At 46.2% G+C, this 24,990-nt stretch overlaps 1 protein-coding gene across 6 annotated transcripts in view; it reads left to right on the top strand.

Annotated features, from left to right (window-relative positions):
- EFR3B (EFR3 homolog B) overlaps positions 1-24,990 on the top strand; it is a 118,470-nt gene that overhangs the window by 38,683 nt on the left and 54,797 nt on the right. Inside the window, exon 1 of one of the 6 annotated variants that reach the window (XM_081854629.1) lies at positions 16,077-16,101. The exons of the other annotated variants lie outside the window; for them this stretch is intronic. Coding sequence (XP_081710755.1) covers positions 16,089-16,101 — 13 coding nt within the window. The 5' untranslated portion in view covers positions 16,077-16,088. Of the gene's footprint in view, positions 1-16,076; positions 16,102-24,990 lie in introns of those variants that run through there. 6 annotated transcript variants of the gene reach the window in all.

Raw genomic sequence — 24,990 nt, 5'->3', positions numbered from 1 at the left:
TGGGTTGAGCTCCTGACAGAAGGAGCAAGGTATGTTTAGCCTGGGAAAGAGGAGACACAGGAGATAGGATAGCTATCTTCAAGCGTCTCAAGGGCTGTCACGTGGTAGAGCAAACAAATTTATTTTCTCCTGCTCCGGAAGGTAGGACTCGAACCCATGGCTTCAAGTAGCAAGAAAGGAGATTCCGACTAAACATTCGAAAAAACTTTCTGACAGTAAGAGCTGTTCAACAGTGGAATGGTCTCCCCTGGGATGTTGTGGACTCTCATTCCTTGGAGGTTTTTAAGCAGAGGCTGGGTGGCCGTATCACAGGGATGCTTTGGCTGGGATTCCTGCATTGCAGGGGGTTGGACTGGATGACCTTTGGGGATCCCTTCCAACTCTACAATTCAATGATTCTATTATTAGCAATGTCCCCAGTCTGAAACTCTAGAATCATAGAATCATAGAATCATAGAGTTGGAAGAGACCACAAGGGCCATCGAGTCCAACCCCCTGCCAAGCAGGAAACACCATCAGAGCACTCCTGACATATGCTTAAAGACCTCCAAAGAAGGAGACTCCACCACACTCCTTGGCAGCAAATTCCACTGTCAAACAGCTCTTACTGTCAGGAAGTTCTTCCTAATGTTTAGGTGGAATCTTCTTTCTTGTAGTTTGGAACCATTGCTCCGTGTCCGCTTCTCTGGAGCAGCAGAAAACAACCTTTCTCCCTCCTCTATGTGACATCCTTTTATATATTTGAACATGGCTATCATATCACCCCTTAACCTCCTCTTCTCCAGGCTAAACATGCCCAGCTCCCTTAGCCGTTCCTCATAAGGCATCGTTTCCAGGCCTTTGACCATTTTGGTTGCCCTCCTCTGGACACGTTCCAGTTTGTCAGTGTCCTTCTTGAACTGTGGTGCCCAGAACTGGACACAGTACTCCAGGTGAGGTCTGACCAGAGCAGAATACAGTGGCACTATTACTTCCCTTGATCTAGATGCTATACTCCTATTGATGCAGCCCAGAATTGCATTGGCTTTTTTAGCTTTAATGCCACTATAGACAATACTGAGTTGGATAAAAGATGTCATATAAGGCCGCTTCTGAATTAGAATGTATTAATTTTAGAATGTATTTTAATTAATTGATTGTGATTTTATGTAATTGTTTGTGATTTTATGTAAAATCACTTATGTGATTTTATTGTTGTTAGCTGCTCTGAGCCCGGTTTCGGCTGGGGAGGGCAGCATATAAATAAAATTTGATTATGATTATGATTATTCCTAAAATCATAAGAGGAACTTGCAGAGTCAGGCCAATGTCCCATCTAGCCCAGTATCCTGTTCTCACAGCGGCCAACCAGATGCCTGCGGGAGAAACCTGCAGGCAGGACTCGAACACAAGACCAACTCTCCCCTCTTGTGGTTTCCAGTAGCTGGCATTCAGAAGCATCGTTGCTTCTGACTGTGGAGGCAAAGCAGAACCGTCCTGGCTAGGAGCCCTCGATAGAGCTCTCTTCCTCCATGAATTTGTCTAATCCTCATTTAAAGCCATCCAAGTTCGTGGCCACCACTGCCTCTTGTGGCAGGGAGTTCCACAGTTTGGCTTCCTTCCAGGGTTCTTATGCCAAGCAGTCAAGTACAACATTCCTAGAGTGAACATGTTTACACATGGGGAGGAATGTTTGTCCAGCCAGCAGGTAAACTTCCTGTTTCCTTCTGGGCTGGAACAGACTTCCTCTGCATGGGATTAGAGGTGGGTGCAGCCTCACCTGTGCAGGTAACAACAAAAGCACATGGCAGGGCAGCCATCTCTCTCTCTTTGACTACATGCATCGAAGAAGCAACATCTGCTTAGCCAAAGATGCTCTCTTGGCCTCTAGCCAAGAGAGGACAAAGGTACTGTCTCCTTATGAGATAGTTTCCAGGTGTATGTTCCTTTTCAAACTAAGTCTGCCTTCTGGGATCCAATTGTGAACAGAATGTGAGTGAGTAAACTCTTTTAATACTTTTATAGAAGACTGTGTCGTGTCTTATGAGGGAATAAGGGGAAAATACCAGAACAGTTATTATAGAAGCTTTAGCGAGCCTGAGCAAACGCATTCGCTGTGAGTTTAAAAAGGGGGATGTTACTCTGCTAAAATTGTGAACTTGTTAACAGAAGTTGGAAAGGATGTAATCGAACAATATATCCTCTCCTGCATCCCTGAACATTCCCACACCAGGCACATCCCAAAAGGAGACATGCCATTCTCCTTCAAAACTTAATTTCAGTAGGGGGATGGGACCCTCTAGGTGCCAGCAAAGGCCTCTGGGGGCACCACGTTGGGGACCCTTGGGCTAAAGAGTGTTTTGCTGAACTGGGAATCCTTCTTGATTTCTGAGCTCTGCAATTGCCTGGGTTGTCAAGTGAGAACTTTGCAGATACAATCTGCCCTTGTGGCCTTCAGAGGCAACACAGAACCTGCAGGCCTGCCTTTATTTCTATATTTAGAAGTAGTTCTATAAGGCCATATCAGAAGGCATTGGGGTGGTTTACAACATAAAACACCATTAAGAAAAGAACTCGGTTTCCAAAAATGGATGGATATATATATTTAACTGGAGCTTCTGGTTCTGTTCTTAGTGATATGATTTATAGTAAACTGCCCTAAATGTTTTGGAAAAAGTGGGAAGGCATTATGAAAATATTTTAAAATAGCATTTTAGTGATTCTTTTTAAGTACGTATTGAGAGCAAGAATAGCACCCAGGCCACCCTTGCTTTGGAAAGAGGCAGTGTGTTGTAGTGGTCAGAGTGTCAGACTAAGACCTGTGAGACCAGGGTTCGAATTCCCACTTGGCCACAAAGCTCACTGTCTCTCAGCCCAACCTACCTTACAGAATCGTTGTGGGGATTAAATATTCCACCACCGTGAGCTCCAAGGTGGGAGGGAAATGAAATAGACAAACAGATTCCAGGGAATCATAGAATTGCAGCATTGTAGGGACCCCACGGGATCATCTAGTCCAACCCCCTGAATGCAGGAATCTCTTTTTTTGTCAATTTTTAAAATTATTTTCTCAACACAGTTTCATACAATACATCAAATCACATCAATACTTTTAGCTCTGCCAAGCTTATGACTTCCCTCCTTCCCTTCAACAGGTATCCCTTATTTCTTTAAATCACATATTTTAAATACTGAGTCTCTTATTTATTACATTGTAGGAGTTATATCAATCTTGCCAGTGTTTTTAAAGTTTTACAATTACAGTGGTGCCCCACAAGACGAATGCCTTGCAAGATGAAAAACTCGCTAGATGAAAGAGTTTTCCGTTTTTCGAGGCGCTTCGCAAGACGAATTTCCCTATGGGCTTGCTTCGCAAGACGAAATGTCTTGCGAGTTCTTGTGAGTTTTTTCCCTCCCCCCCTTTTTCTAAGCCGCTAAGCCGCTAATAGCCGCTAAGCCGCTAATAGCCGCTAAGCCGCTAATAGCCGTGCTTCGCAAGACGAAAAAACCGCAAGACGGGAACGGATTAATTTCCTCTTGCGAGGCACCACTGTATCCTGTAAATACACCATAAATTTACTCCAACTTTCTATGAATCTCTGGTCGTCCTGGTCCCGAATCTTGCCAGTCAGCTTGGCTAACTCCGCATAGTTCATCATTTTCGTCTGCCACTCTGCAATGGTTGGAATTTCTTGTACGGTAGCTTCCAATTTGGGGCCAGCTTGTTTCTTCCCGCTGCTGTGGCATACATGATCAGTCTTTGATACGCTTTCTTGATCTCTTTCCCCATCAAACCCAGCAAGAAGGCTTCTGGATTTTGGGGGAAAGTATATTTAAATACTGGTGCTGGAGGAGACTCTTGAGAGTCCCATGGACTGCAAGAAGATCAAACCTCTCCATTCTGAAGGAAATCAGCCCTGAGTGCTCACTGGAAGGACAGATCCTGAAGCTGAGGCTCCAAGACTTTGGCCACCTCAGGAGAAGAGAAGACTCACTGGAAAAGACCCTGATGTTGGGAAAGATGGAGGGCACAAGGAGAAGGGGACGACAGAGGACGAGATGGTGGGACAGAGTTCTCGAATCTACGAACATGAGCTTGACCAAACTGCGGGAGGCAGTGGAAGACAGGAGTGCCTGGTGTGCTCTGGTCCAGGGGGTCACGAAGAGTCAGACATGACTAAACAACAACAACATACTTGGATGATGGACTCAAGGGCATCCTGATCAAATTTGCAGATGACACCAAACTGGGAGGGGTGGCTAACACCCCAGAGGACAGGATCACACTTCAAAACGACCTTGATAGATTAGAGAACAGGGCCAAAACAAACAAGATGAATTTTAACAGGGAGAAATGTAAAGTATTGCACTTGGGCAAAAAAAATGAGAGGCACAAATACAAGATGGGTGACACCTGGCTTGAGAGCAGTACATGTGAAAAGGATCTAGGAGTCTTGGTTGACTACAAACTTGACATGAGTCAACAGTGTGACGCGGCAGCTAAAAAAGCCAATGCAATTCTGGGCTGCATCAACAGGAGTATAGCATCTAGATCAAGGGAAGTAATAGTGCCACTGTATTCTGCTCTGGTCAGACCTCACCTGGAGTCCTGTGTCCAGTTCTGGGCACCACAGTTCAAAAAGGACACTGACAAACTGGAACGTGTCCAGAGGAGGGCAACCAAAGTGGTCAAAGGCCTGGAAATGATGCCTTATGAAGAACGGCTAAGGGAGCTGGGCATGTTTAGCCTGGAGAAGAGGAGGTTAATGGGTGATATGAGAGCCATGTTCAAATAGGTATATAAAAGGATGTCACATAGAGGAGGGAGAAAGGTTGTTTTCTGCTGCTCCAGAGAAGCGGACACGGAGCAATGGTTCTAAGCTACAAGAAAGAAGATTCCACCTAAACATTAGGAAGAACTTCCTGACAGTAAGAGCTGTTTGACAGTGGAATTTGCTGCCAAGGAGTGTGGTGGAGTCTCCTTCTTTGGAGGTCTTTAAGCAGAGGCTTGACAACCATATGTCAGGAGTGCTCTGATGGTGTTTCCTGCTTGGCAGGGGGTTGGACTCGATGGCCCTTGTGGTCTCTCCCAACTCTAGGATTCTACTGTCATCATTGCTCCAAGAAGAAGTGGCCTCTGCATCAACACCTCTGCAGAAACAAAGCAAAATGAATTGTAGGTTTTTGTGGGGTTATAGAGGTTATAGAGGGTTTCCCAGTAGTGATGTATGGAAGTGAGAGCTGGACCATAAAGAAGGCTGATCGCCAAAGAATTGATGCTTTTGAATTATGGTGCTGGAGGGAGACTCTTGAGAGTCCCATGGACTGCAAGAAGATCAAACGTATCCATTCTGAAGGAAATCAGCCCTGAGTGCTCACTGGAAGGACAGATCCTGAAGCTGAGGCTCCAATACTTTGGCCACCTCATGAGAAGAGAAGATTCCCTGGAAAAGACCCTGATGCTGGGAAAGATGGAGGGCACAAGGAGGGCACAAGGACCAAACTGCGGGAGACAGTGGAAGACAGGAGTGCCTGGTGTGCTCTGGTCCAGGCGGTCACAAAGAGGCGGACACGACTAAATGACTAAACAACAACAACAAGCAGCACAAATAAGGTTGGGCAACTTGAACCAACAACACACATAGGATTTTCAGACGAGAGAACTTGTATTATTCCTAATAAGAAGGGGAAAGGGCAGGGAAGGTTAGCAAGCGGAATGAAGCAGTCGAAACTGAGACACGGGAGAATTTGTACAGAGACTATTATAGCAGCAATCAATACAGGAGTCTAAAAAGGTTGCTCGCTCGCCTATGGTGAATAAGAACCGATTCCAGATAAACACTCGAGCCAGGTGTGTTAAAAGGTCTTTTATTTTTAGGCCTCGAGGAGGAACAGAAGCACTTGTGGGCAGCTGGATATTAAAAGTCTGCACGAGCCCAGAGGCCACAGAAATGACTCACTTGCAAGGCCGGAACAAGGAAGCTGTAAAAGAGACAGACTCAGCTGGCAGCAGCTGGGCAAAGAAGAGAGGTGTTGGACCAGATGACCCTTTCAATTCTACAATTCTTTGCATTTAATATAGACCGAGGATGGATTTTCTGAGTGCTGCAAAGAGCCAAACCTGAGTCAAAGCAGTTTTCCCCAAGCCAAGGATGAAGTTCGCAAGAGTGGGTGTTTAAAAGGGAAGCTTGAATGTGCACCAGGCACTCCAATTAGAGCATCTTTGTTCAAACGCTATGATTCGATGAAATGTGATTAATCTGCGCGAATGTATTCTGCTTGGAGAATCTGGGCGCCAGCATTGCAGAACAGAAAGTTTTAGTCCTGGGTTCCTCTCTATCGCTCGCCCCAGAAGTGTTCCGCAAAAAATAAAAAGGCCGTCTCTCCTCCCTGTGGCTGCCTTCGATATCGCGGCAAGGAGACGGGCATTGGCAACGGGAATGCCGCAGAGAGGCGGCTGTGGGAGAGGCCCTGCAGAAACTGGCATTTGCGACAAAGCCAGCAGCAAACCATGATATCAGCACACGAGGCGAAAGCAAATCGCTAGGCTGATGTCCTGGGAGAGGATAAACAAGGGGTTGACAAGCCAACAAAGGTCCGTATAGTTCAAGCTCTGGTTTTCCCAGTAGTGATGTATGGAAGTGAGAGCTGGACCACAAAGAAGGCTGATCACCAAAGAATTGATGCTTTTGAATTCTGGTGCTGGAGGAGACTCTGGAGAGTCCCATGGACTGCAAGAAGATCAGACCTCTCCATTCTGAAGGAAATCAGCCCTGAGTGCTCACTGGAAGGACAGATCCTGAAGCTGAGGCTCCAAGACTTTGGCCACCTCATGAGAAGAGAAGACTCCCTGGAAAAGACCCTGATGTTGGGAAAGATGGAGGGCACAAGGAGAAGGGGACGGCAGAGGACGAGATGGTGGGACAGTGTTCTCAAAGCTACCAGCATGAGTTTGACCCAACTGCGGGAGGCAGTGGAAGACAGGAGGGCCTGGTGTGCTCTGGTCCAGGGGGGTCACGAAAAGTCGGACATGACTAAACGACTAAACAACAACAATATGGTATACGTTTCTTAGCACAATTTGTTTCTGAGCACAATACATTTCTGAGCACAAGTCTTGGTGCTGACCTTTAAAGCCCAGTATACCTGAAGGAGTGTCTCCACCCCCATCGTTCTGCCCGGACACTGAGGTCCAGCCCCAAGGGCCTTCTGGCGGTTCCCCCGCTGTGAGAAGCCAAGTTACAGGGAACCAGGCAGAAGGAACCTTCTCAGTGGTGGCACCCACCCTGTGCAATGTCCTCCCAGCAGATGTCAAAGAGAAGAACAACTACCAGGCTTTCAGAAGACATCTGAAGGCAGCCCTGTTTAGGGAAGCTTTTAATGTTTAATTGGTTACAGTGGTACCTCAGGTTACAGACGCTTCAGGTTACAGGCTCCGCTAACCCAGAAATAGTACCTCGGTTTAAGAACTTTGCTTCAGGATGAGAACAGAAATCGTGCTTCGTGCGGCGCGGCGGCAGCAGGGGGCCCCATTAGCTAAAGTGGTGCTTCAGGTTAAGAACAGTTTCAGGTTAAGAACGGACCTCCAGAACAAATTAAGTACTTAACCCGAGGTATCACTGTATTGTATTTTAATATTCTGTTGGAAGCCGCCTAGAGTGGCTGGGAAAACCCAGCCAGAAGGGCGGGGTATAAATAAATTGTTGTTGTTGTTGTTGTTGTTGTTGTTGTTGTTGTTGTTGTTATGCAATAGCTCGCTACTGTACTTTTTGGTTGTTAATAATGGAAATAAAGAGAAATAAATGAGAGGGAGGTGGCAGGGAGAAGAGGGTGTTTTGCTCTCGCGGAGCAGAGGCAAGCATCTCAAAGGGTGCTGCCAGAATTTGAACTAGGTGCTGTTTAGCATCACAGCGGGGGGAAAGGGGAGGGGCGCTGTGCAAACACCCCAGCCATGACATACTGCAGACTTGCTAAGTGGGGAGACGGCTGTCAGATCAGGCTGTCACATTGTCATTGAGGGCAGCCCCCTGAGAAGCAACATTAGCAGATCCCAGAAAGCCACAAGCAGACTCCATTTCTGCACTCCGGTCTGTTTCCCCTCCTGATCTAGGATATTAATTCTGGCTCGGAGTCCGTATGTTAAAACCTGCTCGCGAATCCAAAGTCCCAGATGATGCGGAAGCTGGCAAATCCCCTAAGCCTTCCCAGATTGGAACAGATCTAAAATGAGTTTCCTTTTTTTAAATCTTGCCTTTTCCTTGTAGAGTTGGAAGGGACCCATAGAGTCATCTAGTCCACCCCTCCGCCTATTTGCTTCTCTCCTCCAACTACCTGAAGTGAAGGGGGTAGAACTGGACACTCAGATAGCTCAGTCAGTAAAGCATGAGACTCTTAATCTCAGGGTCCTGAATTCAAGCCCCACATTGGGCAAAAAAGATTCCTGCATTCAGTGCAAGGAGGCTGATGGAGACTTTTACCACATGTGGCGGACTTGTGTTAAATTAAGAACTTTTGGGAGATGATTTATAACGAACTAAAGAAAATATTTAAATATTTGTTGTTGTTCTTGTTTAGTCGTTTAGTCGTGCCCGCCTCTTCGTGACCCCCTGGACCAGAGCACACCCGGCCCTCCTGTCTTCCACTGCCTCCCGCAGTTTCGTCAAACGCATGTTGGTAGCTTCAAGAACACTGTCCCACCATCTTGTCCTCTGTCGTCCCCTTCTCCTTGTGCCCTCCATCTTTCCCAACATCAGGGTCTTCTCCAGGGAGTCTTCTCTTCTCATGAAGTCTTAGAGCCTCAGCTTCAGGATCTGTCCTTCCAGTGAGCACTCAGGGCTGATTTCCTTCAGAATGGAGAGGTTTGATCTTCTTGCAGTCCATGGGACTCTCAAGAGTCTCCTCCAGCACCAGAATTCAAAAGCATCAATTCTTCAGCAATCAGCCTTCTTGATGGTCCAGCTTTCACTTCCATACATCACTACTGGGAAAACCATAGCTTTAACTATACGGACCTTTGTTGGCAAGGTGATGTCTCTGCTTTTTTGACTGCCTAATAGCAAGAGCTGCTTGACAGGGGGACAGACTTGCCCAAAAAGCTTGTTGGCTTCCCCTTGCTGGAGGATGCACAGTTTGTGCAAGAGAGATCAAATCAAATATCCTTTATTAGGCATAGCAAACCACACATTATCAAACAGACACCGTATACAAATTGTGCATAGTACAAGCTCAGCTTAACAAGGTTTGTCCCGGTCAGAACTTTAACTCCAGAGGAAATCAATTTGCATAAATAATACAATACAACACTACCACATCACCGATCTATTAAGAACCACTAAATCTCTTTATATGGCCCAGTCTTTCTACATGGACAGCACTCAAAAATTCAGCCACTATTAAAGTAATTTGATCATTCCTGTCCGAAAGCAGGGTCCTGAACCGTTGGTATCATAGAATTCAGCCTACTGAGTTGTAAGGCCTCTAATAATTGTCTTCTGGCATAAATGCCAAAATCACAAGAAAAGAAAATATGCTCCAAAGTATGAGGTTCCTGTTTACTACATTTGCAGAGACGCTCTGGTTCTGGGAGAGCTAAATATCTTCCTCTCACTATCAGCGAGGGAAACCTATTAAATCTGGCTAACATAAACAGCCTGCGCAATACATGATTCTTCAGATTTCTCATGTATCCCTTTTGAAAATCTCTACACAAAGGGAGATTTAAATAGAGAGGAGAGCAAGTGCTCTGCTTGTGCAAGAGAGATGCTGAGGTTTTTAATAATAATATTTATTTTTATTTATACCCCGTCCATCTGTCTGGGTTGCCCCAGCCACTCTGGGTGGCTTCCAACACGCATAAAAATAATAATAAAACATCAAACATTAATAGCAGCAATCTGATGCAATAGAAAAAGTCACAATAACTTTAGAATAAGCAACTTATATCAAATAAATCAAAATTCAGTAATCCATTAGACTAGGTGAGCGCCAAACTCCATTTTTGGGTGAAACAACAGCCGGGCTGAATTTTCTCCAGTCCCTTGGGCTAATGTGTCCAATCTTCTTTCAGACATGAATTTGTCTAATAATTCACTTTTAGGCCAGGTTGGTGGCCATTTACTCCCTCCTGTGGCAGTGAGTTCCGTAGGTGAACGACACACTGCACAAAGAGGAACTTTACCTGTCTTGAACCTGCCAACTTTTGGATACCCCGGATGAGGCGGCAGGTCAGCTCTCTTGCGCCTTGCCGGCAAACAAACAAGACAGTGCAAAAACACCGAAGCAGAACTTTTGGAGCTGAGGAAATTGATCTAATAGAGGATAATTACAGTAATTCATCTTTAACCGCTGCCAATCGGGATTGCAACCTTTATTTAGCCGCTTCGATGCCTGCATGAGCCATTAAGGTATTATAATCAACACCTTAAATGTATTTTCATGTTCTAAATGAGTCTTGGCAGCTCTGCCAAGCGACATATTCAGCTGATATTCAGAACTGATCAGGAGAAGGAGCCAATTTTATTTTTTTATTTTTAAAGCCTCTTTAGGGACTGTTTGTTGCCTGGCTGGTACAATTTCAGACTGCAGAGCCAAGGGCAAAGAGGACGGGTCCCGCTTTTGGGTTTCCTCCCCCCAAGAAGAGGCTTGGATAGGTGTGGATCTTGTTAAAGCAGAAATCAGAAGGAGCAAGGATAGGATGAGGGAGACTGGCTAGGTCGTGATGTGTGTGGAAAGCATCTAGGTGGCCCCATTGGGTCTGCTGCCTCTGGCGATGCTGCCACCCGAAGCAGTCACCTCACCTTGCCTCACGGCCCCAAACCATATCACTTTAAACCACCATGGCTCCCACCACCATCAAAGAATCTCTGGAAACGTAGTTTATTAAGAGTGTTGCCCATTGTTAAGAGATTCCCTATCCCCCCCCCCCCCAGAGCTACAATTCCCAGAGTTCTCCAGGAATGGGGATTTTAAGGACATGGCTGGTGCTGTGATGTTTTCATTTTAATTACAGATAGGTAGCCGTGTTGGTCTGCCATAGTCAAAACAAAATAAAAAAATTCCTTCCAGTAGCACCTTAAAGACCAACTAAGTTAGTTCTAGGTATGAGCTTTTGTGTGCATGCACACTTCTTCAGATACACAGTGTATAAATAATAAATAATAAAACACATCTTCTGCCAGGCTGTCACCACATTTGATACTTTGTGTGTATACTTTGTAAGATTCACCACCTTGTCCTGCTTTATCAATATATAAATGAGTGCTTTATCGATGGCTTCTCTGTTTTACTCATCTGTTTCTTTGTATTGTCGGCTTTTAATGTTGTACATGCATCTTGAGTTTTTAAATCGTCTAGCTGCGTTTTACACAAACCGCTATGGGATCTTGCAGGTTAAGCGGCATATAAATGTTATGGATGATGATGATGAAAGTTAGGACAAGGGCTTTGGCACCAAGCAAGCTGGATGGGCCAGTAGTATGGCTTGGTAATATATGGTTTTCAACATCACAATAGATCACCAACTAAACATCATGATATACTGATATATCAGGATGTCTGAAATAGGAATGGAGCTGGTTTTCAACTTTGTAATATATCACCAGCTAAACATACTGATATAGAACTGTAGAGCTGGAAAGGACCCAAGGGTCATCTAGTCCAACCCCCTGCAATGCAGGAATATATATCACAAATAAGGATGGAGCTATGAAGAGGCTTTTTACTTTCTTGGGCTCCATGATCACTGCAGATGGTGTCAGCAGTCACGAAATTAAAAGACGCTGGAGCTGTGGGGGCCTTTGGATTTGGAGGAATTTTGAAACATGTCCTGAAATACCTTATGGATTTTAGATTTAACCATGGAGATTTGGTTGACCTGTTGAGAAGGAATAAAAGCATTGCTAGGTTGGAGCTTCCCCAAGATCTGCTCTTCAGTATCAAAGGAAGGAAAATAAGAACAAGATCAGTAGAAGACAAAGTAAAGTGCATGTATAAATATGAAGAAGACCTACAGAAGGGACTTGGAAAAGAGTTGAGAGCCTTGAACAGAAGATCACCAGGTTGATGGACTATTTGGAATTGACGAATGACTGGCAGTATCTGAGACCAGGGAGAAGAGATGGTGGAAGAAGTTTGGAAAAAGTTTTAAAGTTTATTTTCAGAAAGAGAAATATTGTAAAATTACTGAGTGTTAGAAAAATGTTGGAATGAAATCTTATGGCTTTAGTTGAAATGTTATAAGGAGTTAAGCATAAATAAGCATTATGGTATTAATGGAAAATAAGGGTAAAAATAAGTTAAGATATTTATATGACAGAAAATAGAGAAAGGTGGAAAGGAATTGCTGAAACAATTAATAGAAGTGGAATACGAAAAGGGAGGTGAGAGGAGGTCGATGAAACAAGGGTATGAAAGATAGACTACTGAAATGGTACAATGTATGTTTTTAAATTGTTTTTGTTTTGTTTTGTTTAGGTTAATGTTGTGTTTTGTATTGTTTATATATTGTATTGTATTGTTTTTTCCTTATCTTGTGGGGGTTTTTTGGGGGGGGTCTTTTTTCTTCTCTTTCCTTTTTGTAAGTTTTAAAAGTAATAAATATTATTTAAAAAAAACAACGAAATTAAAAGACGCCTGCTTCTTGGGAGAAAAGCAATGACAAACCTAGACAGCATCTTAAAAAGCAGAGACATCACCTTGCCAACAAAGGTCCGTATAGTTAAAGCTATGGATTTCCCGGTGGTAATGTATGGAAGTGAGAGCTGGACCATAAAGAAGGCTGATCGCCAAAGAATGGATGCTTTTGAATTCTGGTGCTGGAGGAGACTCTGGAGAGTCCCATGGACTGCAAGAAGATCAAACCTCTCCATTCTGAAGGAAATCAGCCCTGAGTGCTCACTGAAAGGACAGATCCTGAAGCTAAGGCTCCAAGACTTTGGCCACCTCATGAGAAGAGAAGACTCCCTGGAAAAGACCCTGATGTTGGGACAGATGGAGGGCACAAGGAGAAGGGGACGACAGAGGATGAGATGGTTGGACAGTGTTCTCGAAGCTACCAGCATGAGTTTGACCAAACTGCGGGAGGCAGTGGAAGACAGGAGTGCCTGGCATGCTCTGGTCCAGGGGGTCACGAAGAGTTGGACATGACTAAGCGACTAAACAACAACAACATGAAGAGGCATTGACAGGCTTCACAGCTTTTCCAACCTTGTGATTTCTGCATAGCACCCACTCATCATGATTCTCAAAAATTATGAAACCAATATCACGATATGGACTTCAAACCGGTTTTGGACAATCCTAGCAGAGCCCTAGTCTGTAGGGTGGGGTCACTGCCCCCCTCCTGATTCAGTCCGGGAGCGTAACACCCGCCTCTCGGCTTGCTCCTGCAAAGCTTCCAGCAGCCCGAAGCCTCTCTAAGCTTCCATTAAGCAAATCATCTAGGAGGTTAACTGACGGTACAGACTCCATCTGTTCCTCACAGAAACCTGTTTGCAGTGCGTGTTCTAAGCCAAACCTGGCTGTGTTTACATCTCTGCCAAAGGGAGAACAAGAAAGAGATTCGGGTTCTGTAGCTAAGTGATTGCTGGGAGGTTCAGCAGTTCTGCGTGTCTTAAAGGGCAAATTAGCACTCAGGGCCTTTTCTGGTGGTTTTTAAGAATCGACAGATGGTGGGGGCTGCCTCGCTCTGCGGGAGGCCCCTTTCTTTGGCAAAGCAGGGGAGGTAGAGGGATCTGCTTCTGTCTGCAGGGATTTGGGTCTAGATGGGGAAAGGGGGGGGGGTTGTCATTGGAAGAGAAAAAAACAAAACCAGCCTCTTAATGAGCCCCGATGGGACTGGTGAGGGAGTAATGTATCTTGCCAGGCTGATGGCTTTGTGTGGGGAGAATGGAGGACACCTCCCTTGATAGGTATGAATCCCAACCTCCCTGGGCAGGAAGGACATGAGAAGAATCTACTGGATCAGGCCAATGCCCCCTCTAGACTAGCCTCCTGGCCAACAAGGTCAATGTGGGAAACCAGCAAGCAGGATTCGAACACACTCCCTTCTGTGATTTCCAGCAACTAATATTCAGAATCGATTGTAACGGGCAGAACAGAGCCATCATACAGGGATGGCCAAGACATCACATCTGGGGGCCACTTACCACTCTGTTGAGGATGCGGGTAGCGTTGTGGTCTAAACTATTGAGCCTCTTAGGCTTGCCGATCGGAAGTTTGGCAGTTCGAATCCCCGCGATGGGGTGAGCTCTCGTTGCTCTGTCCCAGCTCCTGCCTAGCAGTTTGAAAGCACACCAGTGCAAGTAGATAAATAGGTACCACTGCGGTGGGAAGGTAAACGGTGTTTCTGTGTGCTCTGGTTTCCGTCACGGTGTCCCGTTGCACCACAAGTGGTTTTAGTCCTGCTGGCCACAAGACCTGGAAAGCCGTCTGTGGACAAACGCTGGCTCCCTCGGCCTGAAAGCGAGATGAGCGCTGCAACCCCATAGTGGCCTTTGACTGGACTTAACCGTCCAGGGGGCCTTTACCATTTACCTTAAGCTCTGGCTAGCCAAGCACAGATAGACTCACAAATTCATGTGTGTGACAAATTCCAGAGGGGCCATTCTATGAGGCTGCAATAGATTGCAATGGATTTTTTTTAAAAAAAAATTCCAACAAGTTTTTATTATTAAAATAATTCAGCATCAATACACACATGTTGCGAACATACAAACATACAAACATTTCATACAGTCCTTACAAATGTTCATACATATCCACACTCAATCCCACAGATACTTCCTTTTCCCATCACCACCCTTGTGTTTGATTTTTTGGGTAAGTTCAGCACCAGATAGAAAAATAAAGAAGAGGCCCTCATCTGCCCCACCCTGTACTGTCTTTTCACCTCCCCCCCCCCTACAAATACATGCATTTGGAGAGAATCCCTATAACTTGGTATCTGAAGAAGTGTGCATGCAAATGAAAACTTATATCCAGAACAAACTTAAAAGGTAAAGGGAGCTCACCCCATCACAGGGATTCGAACCACCGACCTTCCATTCGGCAAGCCCTAGGCTCCGTGGTTTAGACGCCAGCGCCACCCGTGTCATAGAACAAACTTAGTTAGTCTCTAAGGTGCTACTGGACCATTTTTATTTATTTATTTTTTATTTCGACTGCGTCAGACCAACACGGCTACCTACCTAAATCTTGGCAGAGAAAGAGAGAGAGAAGACCTGAAATACAAAACAAAACTAGCATTATCCTGTATTATGCTAGGACTGCCATATAGTGGTACCTCGGGTTAAGAACTTAATTCGTTCTGGAGGTCTGTTCTCAACCTGAAACTGTTCTTAACCTGAAGCACCACTTTAGCTAATGGGGCCTCCCGCTGCCGCCGCGACGCCAGAGCACGATTTCTGTTCTCATCCTGAAGCAAAGTTCTTAACCCGAGGTACTATTTCTGGGTTAGCGGAGTCTGTAACCTGAAGCGTCTGTAACCTGAAACGTATGTAACCTGAGGTACCACTGTATTATGCTAGGATTGCCATACAGTGGTACCTCGGGTTAAGAACTTAATTCGTTCTGGAGGTCCGTTCTCAACCTGAAACTGTTCTTAACCTGAAGCACCACTTTAGCTAATGGGGGCCTCCTGATGCCACTGCGCCGCCGAAGCACAATTTCTGTTCTCATCCTGAAGCAAAGTTCTTAACCCGAGGTACTATTTCTGGGTTAGCGGAGTCTGTAACCTGAAGCATCTGTAACCCGAGGTACCACTGTATTTCATAAACTGAAAATCTGGACACAAAAGTTTTTAGGGGAGGGTGGCGGTTTGGCTACAGTTGTTGAGCTTTGGCATAGGAGTGCCGAAGTGTGCATGAGCATGGATAGAAGCTTTTCCCTGCCGGAAGCAGAGACCCAGCCGGGAGGCGAGAGGTCTTTGCAAGGGAGCATCAGCCGCCGGCTGTGGTCTTGCCGGCCATTGGCACAGCGTATCACAGCCTGGGCTGGGCCGGGCTTGCTGACGGCTCGTCTTCCGTCTCCATCTCGAGTTGGCTCAAGTCTTTGTCACAGAGACAAAGGGCTGGACTTTGGCTGTCGCCAGATACATGATCCCGGCGGAGCAGATGGAGGCCGCAAGTAAACCGGGGCTGGGAGGTTGGAAGTGCTGTGCTGAATTTCTTTTGGGGGGTCTTTCTTTTGCATAGACTCCCTTCGCCTTCTCCTCCTGGGTTTTGCTTTTTAAAAATTGTTTCCTTTCAGCACTCAGTGTTGTTTCGCCTCCTTGGTTTCTCTCACTGGGAGAGCGCACGCCTGCCAGTGGTTGGGGACACTTTTCCTCTCTCGGGCAAGGGATGTAAAAAGGTGTGTGGCGGGCACGATCCGCCGGGGGTACGTCTTGCCCCGCTCCTGTTCATCGGTAACAGACTGGATATGGGTGAACTTCGTCCAGACGGGACCGAGGGGGCTCTGTGTCGTTTGGAAAGCAGAACGGGGATTCGCCTGAAGAATCAGTTTTGTAGTTTGGATGCATAGAGCTGTCAACTTTTCCCTTTTTTAAAGGGAATTTCCCTTATTCCGATAGGATTCCTCGCAAGAAAAGGGAAAAGTTGACTGTGATGTGATCCTGGACTCAGCTCTGAGCCTGGATGCCCAGAACTCTGCAGTTGCCAGGAGTGCATTTTATGGAATCATAGTATTGTAGAGTTGGAAAGGGACCCTTTGGGATCATCTAGTCCAACCCCCTGCAATGCAGAAATATGCATCTGTGCCACACAGGGAATCGAACCTGCAACCTTGGCGTTACCAGCATTGTGCTCTTACCAACTGAGCTATCTATTTCCACAATTAAAGCTAGTGTATTATTCTGAAAGGCCTTGGGGAAACTAACTTTTTTTTCAAGGGCTCCTGAATAGTGCAATGCTGCTGTTTATTTTCAATATTTGTTTTTATTATCCTGCATTTTAGAGGGTTGAAATAGAAGACCAACTCTACAATTCTGTGATTTTAATCAAATTGTTTTTATATTGTTTTACCTCTATTGCAGTTTTATTATTTTATTAACAATCCTCTTTTATGTGCTTTTAGCTCTTTGCATTTTGTTGGGGCTTGCTTTAATTTGTGTAAGCCACTTTGAGTCCCGGACCCACTTTGGGCCCAGGAAGAAGGCAGGATAGAAAATAATAGTAGTTTGAGCAGGGCTTGTGCAGGAAAAGCTCCCAGTGGGTGGTGCTTTGCAAACCTAGCAGGTTTCGAGATAGGCACTTAATTTACAAGTGGATTGTTGCAACAGTGCAAGTGGGGTTCTCTGTGTATGGTTTACAACTTTAATCCAGTTTAAATGAGAAGAGAAAGTATCGACTGGTATTTAGATGTAAACCCCCCCCCCCAAAAAAAACTTGCTTGCATGAGAAATAAAGACCTTACAATAAGCAGCTGACTAAAAGGGACGCGGGTGGCGCTGTGGGTTAAACCACAGAGCCTAGGGCTTGCCGATCAGGTCGGTGGTTCGAATCCCCACGAAGGGGTGAGCTCCCATTGCTCAGTCCCTGCTCCTGCCAACCTAGCAGTTCAAAAGCACATCAAAGTGCAAGCAGATAAATAGGTACCGCTCTGGCAGGAAGGTAAACGGCGTTTCCATGCGCTGCTCTGGTTCGCCAGAAGCGGCTTAGTCATGCTGGCCACATGACCTGGAAGCTGTATGCCGGCTCCCTCGGCCAGTAAAGCGAGATGAGCGCCGCAACCCCAGAGTTGGCCACAACTGGACCTAATGGTCAGGGGTCCCTTTACCCTTTACTAATCCCCATGTTACACTCATACATCACGGTTACATTATGAAAGGGGAGGTCTGGTGGCAGTAATCTGAGAATCCTGGACCCTGCCCCATGGTTCTCCTTGCCCTCCACCAAAAACCCATCAAGTGTAAGAAAAGAGATACGGTATTTACATTGCCCTATTTCCCAGCCAAGTTAATCCCACCCTTTTGTCTTCATCTGGGTTTGTTATTTCTGGAATGAATACCTGTCTGGCACTCAAGTATCAGGTTGCCAGGAATTATCCCTCAGGCAGAGGGGCTGCTGAGTAGCTGAGCTCACATGTCTATATGAATTTCTGAAGTTTTCCCAAAACAAAAAAAATTCCTCCCAGTAGCACCTTAAAGACCAACTAAGTCAGTTCTTGGTATGAGCTTTCGTGTGCATGCACACTTCTTCAGATACTTCTTCAGAAGTTTTCCCAGTGAGCCAGTACAGAGATACATTTATCAGCGAATTCTTACATTTGGTATCGTGCAGCAAAGGCCCTTTGAATAGATAGGAATAAACTGTGATGAAGTGGGGACAAGTCACAATAGTGTGCTGGTTTTGGTAGTGGGCTGCATGTGCATGACATCTGCTGGAGGGGCAACCCCCGTCCAACCTATACATAAATTCCTGCAATGGGGAGAGGGGTCTTGTGTTCAAATTCTGCTTGCAGTTTTCCCGCCAGCATCCGGTCAGCCACTGTTGGAAGGGGATGCTGGTCTAGATGGGCCATTCTCCTGACCCACCAGGCTCTCCTTATGTTCTGTGATCGCTAAGAATGGAACCTCCAGCTTCAGTGGCAGTGCAGCTTGAAAAAATCCTTTGTTCCTGTTACGGTAAAATCTGGGTGCGAGGCTGCTCTGCCACCCAGCTCGTCGGACTAAGTCCGCGGGTCCCTGCGGAGGAAAATGAGCTCAGCCACAGACAGGAGCAAGCTGCAGAAGATCCAAGTTTATTGCGCAACAGGTTCAAGGCGAGATTGAACAGCGAGAAAGGGGTGACATGAACTTTTGAAACTTCCCTCTATGTCCCAGAATACAGTGCAAAATACATCCCAGTTACATCATGAATACATTAAGAAGAGGTTGGGTTACACAGATTACATCATGAATACATTAAGAAGAGGTTGGGTTACAAAGGATTAACATATGGAGGAGGGAGGGGGGAATATGCAGAGCTGGAGATATGTGCAGATAAGCACATCCTGAGTACCGGTGATGAGAAGACAATGGTCCATGTACTGGCATTGCCCGGAGGAAAGGCTTGGCAGAGTGATTTGACAGGATTAGGGTCTTGACACCTTGCTTGAGGGATTATGGAGGACAGGGGAGGTGTCATGGAGTCCTAGAGAAATTGAGCAAATTGGCACGTTGATTTTCTATGAATTTTATAGATCTTAGTCCCTTTTGACATTGGCAATTGGAAATAAATGGATATATTGTAGCGAAGAAGAAGGTGAAGAAGACATGCCCCCCCTTCCGTATCAGCTCCTCATCGGTGAGTTTCCTGGAAGCCCCTGATCGGAGATCAGGATGGTGGGCTAGGCAGAGCTTTAGTCTGATCTGGCAAAGCGATGGATGGAGCGAAGCTTTTCTTTTTCACCCATCTGTATTTTTTTATATGTTTAAAGAAAGGGGGGATGTTTAGCCCAGAGAGGGGCTGTGTTGTGAAGATTAATCAGTTAATGTTTGCAAAGTGTGCTGAACACAAAGAGGATGAGATGAAAGCCAGGTCTTATTATGCAAATATCCTCCTTGGCAAGGCGCCAGTTTCTTCATTCTCCTTTCTTCCCCCACCTTGGGGGAATCCTTCCCTGCCCCTCGGAGGAAGGAGTAAAGCAATCTCTCAGCCTCCATCACACACACACACACCCACAGCCTGGCATGTTACCCCACAAGGCAGGGGCCATGGCTCCCTTTTGCCCCCACAGGGGTATCAGCTCGGTGGGTTGCCTATGCTTTTGAATGGGGAAGAAGAGGAGAGACATTAAAGGCTGTTGCATCATTCATTTCTGGCGCAAATTTCAGAAAGAGGTCGCAGAGATTTAGGGAGTGAATTTGGGGGGGGGATTTAAAACGAATTTGCCTCTGGTGAGGGGTGGGTGGCGAGTCTTGGCTGCAGGTTGTTGTAAACAAAAATTGCCCTTTTCCCTTACGGGGTATCCAAGAGCCCATATAGAGTCATTACGTAGGTTCCCTATTGGTAGGAGAAAATAACAGAGGCCAGCCAGAGAATATTGAGAAGCAAAGCAGCTAGTAAGCCTGATCTTTATTGATCTGTTGCAACAGGGTGCTCCCCTCACACGCAGGAAAGGAGGAGGAACTCAGAACAATGGCGGGCAAGGTCTTATATGGACTTTTGAAATTGCCACCCTGTAGATCAAGACCACCACCCCAGATACATCATACTTACATCACAGAAAGGGCGATCTACAGCAGAAATCTGAGTGCTTTGTTTATCTCCTGTCGTTGTTTATCTCCTATCTGGCAAGTTACCTGTTAATGCTTACTTGATTGGATTGCCTGGGGAGCCTGGCCAGTCTTTTGTAATGATAAATACTTAGTTCCTGGGCCAGGTCACAGGCTCACACCCCATTCATATCTTAAATGTGCCCTTAGGATTTGTGAGGAAAGAGATAATTTGTGAGGAAAGAGACAACACTTTGACCTTGCAGAGAAAACATTTATTCAGTTTAGGAATCAAAATGGTTCCACGTCGGTCTTCCTGTGCTGATCTATGTACGTGCTTGGTTGGTACACTTATGAACATTACCATATATCTAAGACCTCAAAATTCCTATCACAAACCACAGAGTTGCAAGGGACCCCTGAGGGTCATCCAGTCCAACCCTTTGCAATGCAGGAATCTCAGGTAAATCATCCATGACAGATGGCCACCCAAACTCTGCTTTAAAATCTCCAGTGGAGGAGAGTCCATATTGGCACGATATCATCCTTCGGCCAGGTAACTCCTCTTCCGTGGTGATCTGGCCCCCTAGAAACTCAGGGACACCCCAGAACAGCATCTGAGGAGAAGCCTGAACCCCCAGGAGAGACTGGCAGGGACCCCTCCCTACAGAAAGGGAAGTCTTCATTCTAACAGATTTGGTTTTTGTATTGCTTTAATTCCATTAGAGCTTGATTGCTTTTTAACGACCATCTTCTGTACGTGTTTAGCCCTTTGTGTTCTGTCTGGGTTGTTTTAATCTGCATAAGCTGCCTTGAGTAGTAGTAATAATAATAATCTTTTTGCAGACAGATCTGGGAGTGATTCCGGCTGAATCAGTGGGATTTGTTCTGAGCAAGTAGATCTGAATTGGAGAGTTGGAAGGGACCCCAAGGATTGTCTAGTCTGACCCCCTGCGTGGGGCTCAGACCCATGTCCCTGAGATTAAGAATCTCATGGTCTACCAACTAAGCTATCCCAGCTCAGTGCATTCGGACCTGAATTTCTGGAGCCCTGCAAGCGAGCTCATCATGTTTTCACATTAGAAATGGGATCAACTTAACATTAGTCTGTCATCTGCAATAATGAGGCGGCTTTAAGAGATCATGAGAGGTGAGATTCATTGTGGATAGGAATGGAGAATTCATTAGGGGGTTAGGTGCAAGGCACTTTGTGTTGAAGGAGAAGAATCAATTGCTCACTTTGAGGAAGGAGCCAGAGGCGAGGGGGAGATGTTTAGAGTAATTGTGACGATCAATCATGGGAGGGGGGAAATATTGAACCAGGGAACAGCAATTGCAGAGGCTGCAATTCAATGCAGAGGACTCAAACCTTCTTCTTCTTCTTCTTCTTGTTTAGTCGTTTAGTCGTGTCCGACTCTCCATGACCCGATGGACCAGAGCAGGCCAGGCACTCCTGTCTTCCACTGCTTCCTGCAGTTGGGTCAAACTCATGCTGGTAGCTTCAAGAAAACTGTCCCACCATCTCGTCCTCTGTCGTCCCCTTCTCCTTGTGCCCTCCATCTTTCCCAACATCAGGGTCTTTTCCAGGGAGTCTTCTCTTCTCATGAGGTGGCCAAAGTCTTGGAGCCTCAGCTTCAGGATCTGTCCTTCCAGTGAGCACTCAGGGCTGATTTCCTTCAGAATGGATACGTTTGATCTTCTTGCAGTCCAGGGGACTCTCAAGAGTCTCCTCCAGCACCAGAATTCAAAAGCATCCATTCTTCGGCGATCAGCCTTCTTTATGGTCCAGCTCTCACTTCCATACATCACTGCTGGGAAAACCATAGCTTTAACTATACAGACCTTTGTTGGCAAGGTGATGTCTCTGCTTTTTAAGATGCTGTCTAGCTTTGTCATTGCTTTCCTCCCAAGAAGTAGGCGCCTTTTAATTTCGTGACTGCTGTCATCATCTGCAGTGATCATGGAGCCCAAGAAAGTAAAATCTCTCACTGCCTCCATTTCTTCCTTCTTAAAACCACCCATTTCAATGGACTTAAGCCCACTCTGTGCTATATTAGGCCGTGACCTGAAGGGCAGAGGGAATTAGATCACAGCTTGGAGACCATCTGTGGTCCTCCAGGCTTTGCTGGGACTACAACTCCCATCAGGCCCTGGTGTTAACTGTGCCAACAGGGGCTGATGGAATAGTAGCCTGGCAAATGTCTGGAAGGGCACAGGCTAGCCACACCTGAATTAGAGGGTTGGAAAGAGGGGGGCTTTGGGGATTTAAATACGCTGTAAGCTGCCCAGGCAAGGGACGTGGGTAGCGCTGTGGGTAAAACCTGCTGGCCACGTGACCCGGAAGTGTCTCCGGACAGCGCTGTCCCCCGGCCTCTTAAGTGAGATGGGTGCATAACCCTAGAGTCGGACACGACTGGCCCGTACGGGCAGGGGTACCTTTACCTTTACCTTTAAGCTGCCCAGAGTGGCTGGGGAGTCCCAGCCAGATGGGCAGGATGTAAATAATAAAATCATTATTATTAAATTATTATTGCCCCTTCCGGTACACAGCTTAACTTGGCCCTCCTTGTTTCCTGGGATGTTGCGCTGGAGGAATAGGAGCGAAAGGCTACGTTTTAGAGTGGCAGACGCAGTTGATGGACTATATGGAATTGGCAGAAATGACTGGCAGGATTCGAGATTTGGGAGAAGAGACAACGGAAGAAGACTGGAAAAAATTTAAGGATTATTTACAAAAACATTATAAGTTGTATGAATGTTAAGAATCTGCATGATTTGGAAATTTTTGCTCCTGCAACTAGATTGGGAAAATAGAAAATTAAGTTATAAGTAAGAAAAAGGTGAAATTTAAAGTTATTTTATGTATTATTCTAAGGCATAAATATTTGAAAAAGGTACTTTAAATCTAGAAGTAAAATATTTTGAAAGATACAAATAAGACACGAAATAAGGTAATAATTTGCTGACATGTTTATTGTAAAGAACGCAGGGTGAGGGAGATGTGGGGAAGTCCAGTTAACAATGTAAAAATGCATTTTGAAAGTTGGATCGCTTTTTCTTTTTCTTTTTTCTTTTTTCTGTAAATTGAAAATGTAATAAAAATTTTAATTAAAAAAAAAAAAGGAAAGGCTAAGTTTTGCAGGTGTGGGAAACCTTGGGGTGGGGACCACGTGTGTCCCTCTAGGCTTCTCTGCCTGGCCCCTGGAACTCTCTCCAGGCCATGCCCTGATCTTCATCCTCCTTGAATGTCTTTGCCTGACTGGAATTTGCCCTTGAACTCTGACAATGCCTTTTGCTCACCTGCATGGAAGATGTGTGTGTGTGTGTGTGAGAGAGAGAGAGAGAGAGAGCAGAAGCTACCTTGCTTTGCAATGGTGAATTTAGTGTGTGTTGCTCTGCCCACTTTTGCCCCCAGCACTGACACGTGGCCCCCGCAAGGTCACCCGGAAAAGAATGCGGCCCTCGTTGATGGAAAAAATCCCCCACCCCCAGCGCTGAAATTTGCGTGCTTCGGGGAGTGGCTGTGGATAGTGGCGTAGCGCTGGTAGGGGGTTGCAGGGGCGATTGCCCCAGGCGCAAAATTCTTAAGAGTGCAACCCACACTACGCCACTGGGCTACAGAGGTTCGGAAGGTGTGTGCGACACACTTCTCACGCCATGGCTGATGCCGCCGTCATGTGCAGAGCCCCCAGCCCAGGCCCCTGTATGGGAGCAGGCAGCTGCAGGTGATGCCCCTTCTTTTGTACCTTGATCCGGGCAGTGGCAACCCACGCTACACCACTGGCTATGGAGCTGCTTATTCGAGAGAACAGAGACCAGATCAGGCTCCCGTTTCCTCTCCCCACCTGCAAGGTTCGGCCATGATTTGGGGAACTCTGCATCTCCCTGGCTGAATGGGATGGAGTGTGTGGCACACAGAGTGCGACCAAGATAGGGTGGGGTGGCACAGTATGGCAAACAAAACTTTACCCTGGGTAGCTCAGGGCTTGCCTGCACCAGGGCGTGAAACACACCGCAGCAAAGACAAAGAAAAAGCCTCTCTCTGCCGCTGTCAAACGACTCCCTCCAGCCTCTTTTCCTAGGGCTACATCTGGTCCAGTTCTGAGCGATGAAGGCTCTTTCCTTGCCTACTCGCTCACGAAATTGTTTTTCGCTCGTGTGAGTCATGGCCTCCAACCGATAAAGAGCATTTGTGCTGCCTTGTCTGGAGTGAGGCTCGCATTTCTCTGTCCCTGAAATCTTCTCCTCCTCTGCTCCCCACCTCAGCCTAACCTGGGACTTAAGAACGGGTCAGGCGAGTGGCCTATTTATCCTAGCATCCTGTTCCCCCAACAGCCGGCCAGGTGGCTCTTAGGGGAAACCGGCAAGCAGGAGTCGAAATAAAGTCCTTCTTGAAACATGTAGTTAAACTGTGGAACTCCCTCCCACAGTAATCAGAGATGGACATTATTTATTTATTTTATTATTATTTATTCTATTTCTATACCGCCCTATACCTGAAGGTCTCAGGCTATCAACCTAAGGTAAAGGGTAAAGGACCATTAGGTCCAGTCGTGGCCGACTCTGGGGTTGCAGCGCTCATCTCGCTTTACTGGACAAGGGAGCCGGCGTACAGCTTCTGGGTCATGTGGCCAGCAGGACTAAGCTGCTTCTGGCAAACCAAAGCAGTGCACGGAAACGCCGTTTACCTTCCCGCTGGAGTGGTACCTATTTATCTACTTGCACTTTGACATGCTTTCAAACTGCTAGGTTGGCAGGAGCAGGGACCAAGCAACGGGAGCTCACCCTGTCATGGGGAAATCGAACCGCCGACCTTCTGA

The sequence above is a fragment of the Podarcis erhardii genome, assembly GCF_964252035.2.
Source record: "Podarcis erhardii genome assembly, chromosome: 3".
Taxonomy (NCBI): domain Eukaryota; kingdom Metazoa; phylum Chordata; class Lepidosauria; order Squamata; family Lacertidae; genus Podarcis; species Podarcis erhardii.
This window is presented reverse-complemented; position numbering and strand designations above follow the sequence as displayed.